Source organism: Amblyomma maculatum, chromosome 1, assembly GCF_055883805.1.
Source record: "Amblyomma maculatum isolate TAMU_Amacu chromosome 1, ASM5588380v1, whole genome shotgun sequence".
NCBI classification, from domain to species: domain Eukaryota; kingdom Metazoa; phylum Arthropoda; class Arachnida; order Ixodida; family Ixodidae; genus Amblyomma; species Amblyomma maculatum.
The window spans coordinates 52,683,592-52,693,591 of record NC_139344.1 but is presented as its reverse complement, the minus strand read 5'-3'; the positions used below and the strand labels follow the sequence as shown (position 1 = coordinate 52,693,591).

At 45.7% G+C, this 10,000-nt stretch overlaps 1 protein-coding gene across 1 annotated transcript in view; it reads right to left on the bottom strand.

Annotated features, from left to right (window-relative positions):
• The window catches only part of LOC146202377 (acid-sensing ion channel 4-B-like), a 33,270-nt gene that overhangs the window by 18,910 nt on the left and 4,360 nt on the right, over positions 1 to 10,000 (bottom strand). The window contains exons 3-5 of the mRNA XM_084601156.1: positions 3,651 to 3,787; positions 1,428 to 1,528; positions 1,137 to 1,297 (exon numbers count right to left, since the gene is read on the bottom strand). Of these exons, the coding sequence (XP_084457282.1) occupies positions 1,137 to 1,297; positions 1,428 to 1,528; positions 3,651 to 3,787 (399 nt within the window). The remainder of the gene's footprint in view (positions 1 to 1,136; positions 1,298 to 1,427; positions 1,529 to 3,650; positions 3,788 to 10,000) is intronic.

Below are 10,000 nucleotides of genomic sequence, written 5' to 3'. Positions count from 1 at the left end.
CCAATATTTTCCCGTCAGACTTTATGAATTTGAGCATGAAGCAAACCTTCAAATTTAACGTCAACAAACGTAATGGCAAAGCTGCGTCGTGCACACCAAACATCGCTTTCACAAATCAAGCTAAAAATGCCTTGAACGAGGACACTCTTCCCCGTAGCAGGGATAGTGCGGATAATTTCTGTATCAGCCAGAACAACGAGATCTTCGCGAAAGCAACATCCTGCTCTCCGCTTGCCCTTTGGGATTTGAAAGCCTGTCAGTAGAGAACTATAGAACTACTGTATCTTCCATTTGTTCGGGGGAGCAGAACATTTGTAGCAAAGATACGGTGGTGCAAAATGAAGAACGGGTTTCCTAGCTTATAGTTTCGAATCGATAGCCACAGATTATGGGAGTGCAATGTTGAGTCGCTCGACTCAGTCAAACGTTTGCTGCACACCTATTTTGCCCTGTCCTTTGATTGCATTCCGTTTCAGCCCTCTCCTGTTGTTGGCACAGCCGAAATGCAAGCTCGCTTTGGTAAACCATAAGCACAGGAATCGGCACTAGATCTGTGCTCTTAAATAAAATGACTGTCCCTCGGCCTTGAAGGGGCGATATTCGCCCCCCGTTCGACTCAAACGACTACTCAATTTTGTTCAATAACACCGATGTTTGGGCCAGTTGGTAATGAACCATATTAAAACCCATTCGCAGCACGAATAAAACAACGACAGGAAGAAAACACACACGACAGGACAGAAATATGGTTCAATTTTGTTCTATACAGTATTTTTGCATGATGTTGTATAAAGCTACAGCAACTGCAATAGTCAGGCGCCACCAGCCATACTTGCGACTACTGTACCGCGACACGCATACGCAGTTCTGGCTCGACAGCTGTTCTAGCGGTACCACAGCGTAATCAGTACTCTGAAATGTTCTAAATGCATGAGCTCAAGCTGCAACGGACGTTACTTATCGTTTTCGATTCGGCTAAATTTGAATGGCGCAGAAGTTGAATCGGCTTGCGTGTGAAATAATTGAGCCTATAGAGTTGTGGCGACCGATAGGTGTGTTTAGCGCCGGCTAGAACGTGGAAAAATGAAATGAAATTTATATAAGGCGGCAATACAATTTAAGAGAGCGATCGATACCTGACTGACGGCTACGGTGAGTAACTTCCCCGGTTGAAGCGCCACAGCGGTCAGCTTGTCGGCAGGGCAAGTGCGCGCTTGGTGCACGACAGTGGCCAAAGATCCCGTGTCGAAGAACACCATGGTGCGCTGAGGATCCCATGAGGCATCCAGCTGAAGTTCTGTTGGAGTGATTGGTAGATTACGTTTTCGAATAACCATTTAAATGGTTTGGCCTGCAAACTAAATAATCGATTGGTGAATCAATTGACTGATTTCATTAAGTAAATGAGAGGGAGGAAGAACGCGTACCCCAACTCCATGGTGACGGGCACTGTCTAAAGTGCGAGTCGTTCCAGGCGTCCACCGTGTAGCACTGCTGGGTCAGCGGCCGGAAGTAAGTCCGCTTCATGCTGCGTCCAGATGGCAAAATCAGAGAAAGATCCTGCAGCCTAGGCATTTCCTGGTAGTTTCCACGCTAGTAATAAGGTCTACGCGTGAGCAAGGTAGAGCGAATGCTTGCGAGTGCCAGCAAAAGCCTTGCATGTATTGATATGTAAAACTACCAAAAACAGTTAAACTTCGGATCCATTTCTTATAAGCCCTCTGTGGCCGTTTATTTAGTTTTTTTTTTCTTATGCGGCTGCTCTTTCATGACCACTGCACGCAGGATGAATTCATCTGCATAGAGCAGTGCTAAGAGGAGAGTATTGGAGAGCCGGTAGGAGAATACGAGGAGGACACGGGTTCAATGAATGCCAAAGTTAACTGCCGCCATTGAGCTGGCATGTCAGCTTAGTGATTCAGTGAAAATCTCCGCCTCCCCAGTACAAAGAGGAAGCATCTGCGTGTGCATCCCCTGTTAACTCTTGATACCTTTCTGCCGGTGTTCTTATTAATCACAGGTTCATGTTTCGCTTATGTTTGTTTTTATTTGTACTCATACCATATCCCGCCGAAGCCCAGGCACCGATTTATTCCAAATGCTTAGATTGAGACCATTTACGTCCCTAAATTGGCTGAATTACCTCTTGCTACATTTCCCAATTTTATCTGTGTGCTGAGAAATGTCCAGTATCGGGAAAAGTGTGAAATTTTTGAAGCAGAGAGGAAAATTATAACCTCGGTAGTACTAGATAGATAGTACTTTTGCCATGCTGGCGTGCCAGACAGTAGCATAGATGCTAACTGGAGTAGTTAGCATGGATGCTAACTACTCCCTCAGTATGGATGCTGAGGGAGTAGTTTTTACGGCCATCAACCTCACTGCGGGCATGCTGCGGCTGCTTTTCCATTCTCCAATACACCGAATAAATTTTACATTACCAGGTCTCACCACGATAACGCACTGGTGCTGACCCCACTCAATAATAAAAGCGCGTGTGAATGAATGAATGAATGAACGAATGAATGATGAAGCCTTTATTTGTTTGAAGGGATGGCTCTCGGCCTCTGTTTCGGTAATTAGAGAATTAGGAGGTATGGGAGTGTAGCTTCTTATTTCTTCACGGTTCTTCAAGCTGCTGCTTGTTACTTGCCAAGCTGCTGATCTGCGCGTTGTAAGTCGACCTCTCTTACACTACTCGAAGCAGGCCGCTCTCATTGCCATAGGTGGCAATGGCATCTTGTATTGCGATGCTTGACAGTATCTGATCTGCTAGGGCCGACATGTAGGTCCTGCGAAATATGGGTAATTTTGTTTCTTCCTCGTCGAAAGTATGCTCTTATTGCAATATGAGGTGTTTTAGGTCTGGTGTACACTGTTCGTGACAGTTCGTGCATGTGTTATGTTTGAGTGTTTCGTGTGTGTTGAGAAACCACGTGTCAAGTATGTCTGGTATGTAGGCTACGTTCGTTATTACTATATTGAGAAATATCTCTTGTGGTCGAGTGAGCCATTTCGTGTAGTCATACACCGACGTTGGTGTTGCTTCATATAACCTAAGCCTGCTGTAATGTTTTATTTTAGTGCGTACATAGTGCATCATCGCTCTGCCAGGAAAGCCTTTAGTGAACATTGTTTGGTAGGGACTTGAGTCTTAGGCATAAAGTTGGGGTGTGGGGCGTTGTTTGTACCTATCAGAAAGCCCACCGGCTTGCTTGGCGGTCGCGTGCGCGGCTACGTTTCCCCCGTCCGTGCACGTATGTGCCGGTATCCATACCATTTGAATTTCTTTTCCAACTTCCCGCATTCGCTTCAGCCTCTTTCTGACGTCGTTGGCCACTGCGTCTTCTGTAGTTGGCGCCGTCAGCTCTGCAATCGCTGCGTATGAGTCGTTAAAATTCGACAATACTAATTGAGTTTATGCGTGGAGCTATTAAACGTAATTACGACAGCTGCAGCCACAAGAGATAAATTCAACGTGTGAATATAAATGGTCTGCTGTGTGCGGCACAGTTGATGGCTCGGTTGTACATTGGTTGTCCTCGATGTGGAGTCACGTCGCACGTTAGCAAAAGCTGCACGTGCCCGCTAGTCATTACCTCTGTATAAGACAACCACTGGTAAAGACAACCCTGGCCCGGCACACTTACCTAGATATGCAGTCAAAACGTTCGCATCGTGGGTCTGTTGATGCAAAGCGGCATTTGAAGATCTCCTGCGGCGAATAGGCGCCGTTGATACGCAGGTCCGGTCTGTACTGGGGGTGAAACACGCCGTACGTGATAGTCTGCGAAAGACGGCATATTGTGAGCTGGCAGTGACTTGCCCGTGTAGTCTTTATAACGCTACGTCCTTCGTGAACTCCTTCCACTCATTTCCCTCGTACCATAATGAGATTGCAAAATATTCCTAGAGGAAGGTGGTGGCACTGCCACACCTCGTTATTTGCACCTTACAAGTCTGTTACTTGTAAAGCCTGCGAACAAACTACGAGGGGATGCTGAAAGTTCCTGGCTTTGCCCCATTTGATGTCGAATTGAAAGATTAGTTTGGTACCATAAAAAAGCACGATATCTTTTTATGTAACTGTATCAGATGTTTCTGATTTTTATAGTTACTTTTAATTTCATGTAGAACGTGAGATGGCAGAGGCACAAGCGAGTTTCACTCCTGTGGAGTTACGTGTCGTGATGAAGTTTTTGTTTCTGCAGGGAAAGTCTGCAAAGGACATTCACAGTGAGATGTCACAAACACTAGGGGAGAAGTGTCCTTCCTACAGCTCTGTCAAAACCTGGGTTTCTCGTTTCAAGACTGAGTGTTTCACTGTTGAGCTTCGTGTGGGTACCCCAAAACCTCAACAGACCCGCCAACAAGCGATTCAGTCCATAAGGTGATTCTTGAGGATCGGCGAATATCCGTCTAAAGATAGCCCAGATACTGGACATCTTCCAGGAGCACGTTGGTTTTATTATTACCAATATCCTAGACATGCGCAAGCTTTCAGCGAAGTGGGTGCCAAAATGGTTGAACAGCGAACAGAAGGAGGCTCCAGTTGATGCATCTAGAGCTGTTTTGACACATTTTGATTTTACAAAGACTTTTTGGATATATTAAGGACTGAGGATAAAACATGGCTCCACATTTATGTTTCCGAAACTAAGGAACAGCCAAAGTAATGGCGCCACAGCGGGTCCCTGCGACCGAAAACATTCCGCGTCCAGAAATCGGCCAAAAAAGTCGTGGCGTCCATTTTCTGTGACAAAGATGGTGTTCTGTTCGTGGAGTACCTACCTCGGGGCTGTAGTATAAGCGGAGATTATTACACCGACCTCCTCGACAAGCTGAAAGAGGCAATTAAGACGAAACGCCGGGGAAAGCTGAACAAAGGAATCCATTTGTTGCAGGACAATGCACCTGCGCACACGTCCAAAGTTGTGGCGGCCAAACTGAAGGCCCTCGCGGTTCCCAATTAGTCCACCATCCCCCCTATTCACCTGACCTGGCTCCTTCTGACTACCATCTGTTCCCCAACTTGAAGAAACATCTGAAGGGTCTTCATTTCGACGACATTGCTGACGTCAAACTTGCTGCTGAAAGCTGGTTTGATGAACTGTCACATAATTTTTTTAAATGGAGTAGAAAAGTTGAAAGAACGATGCAACAAGTGCATCAGACTCGGGGGGGGGGGGGGGGGGGGATGGATGGATATATTGAAAAAATGTGCACTTTCAAAACTCTGACTACATTCCTTCTGTGCAAAGCCAGAAACTTCTCAGCACCCCCTCGTATAAGCGTATTTCAAAATTCCTTGAAGTGCGAAAATTAAGAAAAAAATGTTTATATTGTTTTATTTTTCTCCTAGAATATAAGGAACCATTATGCTTGTACCGCTATCACTCTCGCAGTAAAAAAAGAAATATGTGAAAGAAAAAGAAGTAAATAAGAGATCAGTAATCGAACTGTTTTCATTGACATTACTACGAGGACTGCTCATAGATATTGCTCTGTCGTCATGCTTTTTCCTTGAGGGGTCAACGGTGGAATTAAAATATGGCGCATTAAGCTGAGTGTTTAACATGTCCTAGTTTCCAGGAAAGCTTTATTTCATGGCAATAGCCGTTATGGGCGGGGAGACCCAGGGGATGTGTGTGTGTGTGTTCGCGTTATTACACCCGAGACTCGGGAAGGGAGGAGGATTGCAAAGGGAAGAATGAAAAGAACGTTGCCAAGGCGGGGGCTAAAAGGCGGGAAGAAGGCCTGGATATGAGAAACGTAAGCGGCGGAAGATGCCGCGGTGATGACGAGGATGAATGGAGGAGAATCCAGATGTGAAAGGTGCATTATCTAGGAACATCGGGACGTTTTAGAGTGGGACGCGTGCTGATTAAAACGGAAAACGGCGAATACTTCCGCGTCGAAAGTCATAATAACCAAAAGGAGTAGATAAGGTTGTCTGCAGCGCGCTTGGATGTGTTGATCTCCACCAGCCTTTACATGTGCGGTGAGAGGCGTCTGTGCACTCATCGTAGCGTGCGCGTGGGGCTACAATAAAAGCAAATCAAGAAAATCAGGGAGGTAGCTGCTGTCGGTATTCAGTGTCATGTAACTGAAACGAGCGTCAGAGGCGTATAGGAAGAAGCCGCGCACAGGCGTAAGCGAGCTGACGCTATATGTTAGCCGGACCCGGCCAACGTAGCAGCAGAAAACGGCAAATCGACGGGCGCAGCAAACTGACGAAAAGAAGGCAGCAGCGGGCAGAAGGATGAGAGTGCGATACACCAGCCAAACTGAGACACAGCGGCTATAGCCTCTATACAGCACAACGCTGCAGCACCGCTTGTAACGCTCCGGAAATGAGCTGCACAAGTGCGGCGGTCACATCTCGTGACTGGACATATTAATGTCAGCGTAGGCTGCGACAAGAATGCGTGGCTAAAAGTCTTTAGGGCAGGAGAGTTTCTACTGCACACGAGAAAGCTGGTACAACTCAAGTCATGCACGAATAAAAGCAAAGGGCTGAATATGATGTCGAGGAAGTGCCTTCGTAGCACCAATCGTCTAAATTTCGCGCCGTACTTCAGTTACCATGAGCTTTGTTAGAGGTGTTATGCGGTGATGTATTTATAATAGTGTCGGATGATTTGTCCTGTTAGTGTGGCTGTGCACAATATGGGTTTAGAAAAAAATGGTCCTGGTAGGAATGGCCCGCTAAAAATTAATTGCCCGGGAAATAAAACGCTGAAAATATAAGTGCAAATTACTCCAAAGCAACAAGAACCCATGGTTTTGCTAGAACCATGGGGGGGCCTCTGGCTCCACTCATCAAAACACACGGCTCCAGTGGCGTCATCGAGACTCTAGCCGCGGCAACTACGATCGCGTTGGGTGGCAATCGGAGTTGGAAGTTTGACTTTATCTGCTCCATGGCTGGTTCTAATGCTAGCAACCTTGTCCCGATTTCCGGTGTTGCAGCCTTCGATAAAACGAGTTACGCAAGTAAACGGTAGTTTTGAAATTAAAAACTACCGTCACCTTAGTTCGTGTTATTATAAATCAGTAAGGCATGTCCTTTAGCGTAAAGTATCGAGGCGTGTTACTGGAGGTGCAATAATTGCTATCACTGTCTAGTTGTAACTTGTAGAAATGAATTCATATTATTTTAAGTGTCCGCTCCTAAGATGTTTCGTTGGGATATATTTTTCCCATGATATGAACCTATTGAAAGAGGCGGCGGTGTGCAAAATGCGCGGTTTAACGTTTTGAAGTGACATGTGGACCTTGAGGGATGCCGTAATGAAGGTGTGTGAAATCCTTCAGACCACGTGACGTTCAAAAAACGCCACCTGGTGTTAGACGAACTAGTATTAAACTTGCTGTTAGTCAACCTGGCGTTTAAAGAATGTACTGAACTGCGGTGACTACGGTCAGAATTTCATCTCGTGACTTAGGGGTCTGCAGCCGAACATCATAACCAGTGAGCCAACGCGGCGGGCCCTATTGAACAGGCTTATGCCAGCAGCTGCACGAGATATGAAGAGGTATTTGATTTAACCATGTTTCTGGGAGCTATAGTGCGCTGAAACGTTTTCAGAGCATTTCGACAGTGCACTGAAAAGCTTGACATTCTGACAATAGCGAGATCGTAGCCAAACCAGCAAAATTCTTAGGAGATACAAGAGCCAACTTGTGCGCGACTTATTTGATGCACATATAATTCACAACAAAAGAGCGAACTGCGTAAATCCTTCAGTAACTCTCAAAATAAATTAGATTTGTTTCTTGACGGCTAGAAAAAGCGAGGAACCTTGTTGACGGATAACCCCGTGGTGTTATTCCCGCTGCTGTAATAAAATATTTACGTTTCCTAGTTAGCGCCCGCGTCCTTGTCCCTTCCTTCTACAGTGTCCCGTATTTTGCGTGCTCTGCTCAATTTTATGTCATAATGTAACAACTAGCGCGGCTAATTACTCTCTTGGAAACGCGATAACTTCCACTCGGCCACTGTAGGTTGAGGTCACAGGACGAACATTCCGCAGCATGGAGCAGGGGTTCGGAAAAATGGCGTGTGAGGACCGCTAAACAGTAAAGACTACAATCGACGTCTTGAGTCCGGAAGAAACAACTGGGATCATGATGATAGCGCGGAGCAGAGTGGCTTACGTCGCCATGCAAGGTCGTTTCCAGGACTCCTGTTCGTGCGGACCAAACATCCGAGACGCAACTCTTCTGCGTGCAGTTGGACAGAATACAATCTGGTTCTAGTTTCCTTTGTAATTTTCCAGTTGTACAAAAGTGTTCGCGCTGCACTATTTTACTGGGGGCTATATTTTGCCAATACCATCAATCAGGTGATAGAAAAATGCTCGGAATACAACCATCCTTTATAGATAGCATTCATTGATTACGAAAAAGCATTTGACTCAGTTGAAACCTCGGCGGTGATGCAGGCATTGCGAAATCAGGGGGTGGACGAGCCGTACGTGAAAGTGCTGGAAGATATATACAGTGGCTGCACAACAACCGTAGTTCTGCATAAAGAAAGTAATAAAATTCCCATAAAGAAAGGTGTTAGGCAAGGAGACACAATCTCCCCAGTACTATTCACAGCTTGCTTAGAGGAAGTATTCAGAGACTTGGAACGGGAGCAGTTAGGGATAAGGGTAGATGAAGAATACCTCAGTAATCTGCGATTTGCTGATGACATTGCCTTGCTAAGCGACTCGGGGGATTAACTGCAAATAATGATGGATGACCTAGACAGGAAAAGTAGAAAGGTAGGCTTGAAAATCAATATGCAGAAGACTAAGGTAATGTTCAACAGCCTCGGGAAAGAACAGCAGTTTACAGGTAGTGAAATACTGGAAGTAGTAGGCGAATATGTCTACTTAGGACAGGTAGTAACCGCAGATCCGGACCACGAAAAGGAAATAACAAGAAGAATAAGATTGGGATGGAGCGAATTTGGCAAGCACTCGCAGATTATGACTAGCAGCTTACCGGTATCGCTCAAGAGGAAAATATACAACAGTTGCATCTTGCCTGTACTCACCTATGGGGCTGAAACGTGGAGGCTAACCAAGAGAGTTCTACTTAAGGTGAGGACAACCCAGAGGGCTATGGAACGAAAAATGGTAGGGGTAACATTAAGAGATAGGAAGCGCGTGCAGAGTGGGTCAAAGAAATAACTCAAGTTACCGACATTCTAGTGGAAATTAAGAAGAAAAAATGGGCATGGGCAGGACGTGTAGTGCGAAGAGAGGATAACCGATGGTCGCTTAGGGTAACGAATTGGATTCCAAGGGAAGGAAAGCGTAGCAGGGGGCGGCAGAAAGTTAGGTGGGCGGATGAGGTTAAGAATTTCGCAGGGGTCAAGTGAATGCAGCTAGCACAGAACCGGGTTAAGTGGAGAAATATGGGAGAGGCCTTCGCTCTGCAGTGGGTATAGTCAGGCTGATGATGTTGATGATGATGATATTTTTCCAGATGCGATTTCTACTGGGGCATTGTTTTTCAGGTTCACTTTCTTTTCTCGCGCACATTTTCCTACACCCGTATATTATGTCTGGATTAGGTAGGGTCTGCAGTTCATGGCCTGCAGTTAGCGTCTGCAGTTGCAGACATGCAACGAGAAAGAAAACATATAACGTGATAAGGATATTCGCTAAACTGCGAACTACTAATCACTCAATCAATATTGAGCGGCCTAACAGTAAATTGTACAATTTAGTTTTTTGTTATTCGTTTGCAGCATTCCAGACAAGATGTTTTAGCTGTGTTCTGATTCTTTCTACTGCTGCCAATGCTACGTCGAAGGGTGGGCTCTTCTAACTCAAAACTCCGCGCTCTAAATATTGCTCGAAGTCTTACTAAAACTTTTTTTAAATGTTGCTGGGACATCTGGTACTCAGACAGTTTCAATCAGGTGGCACCGAATACGCCGCAACCTGGTACGTTTTGTTTCGGTTTTGTCTTTTGGGGGTGTAGCTGCAGATTTCCTTGC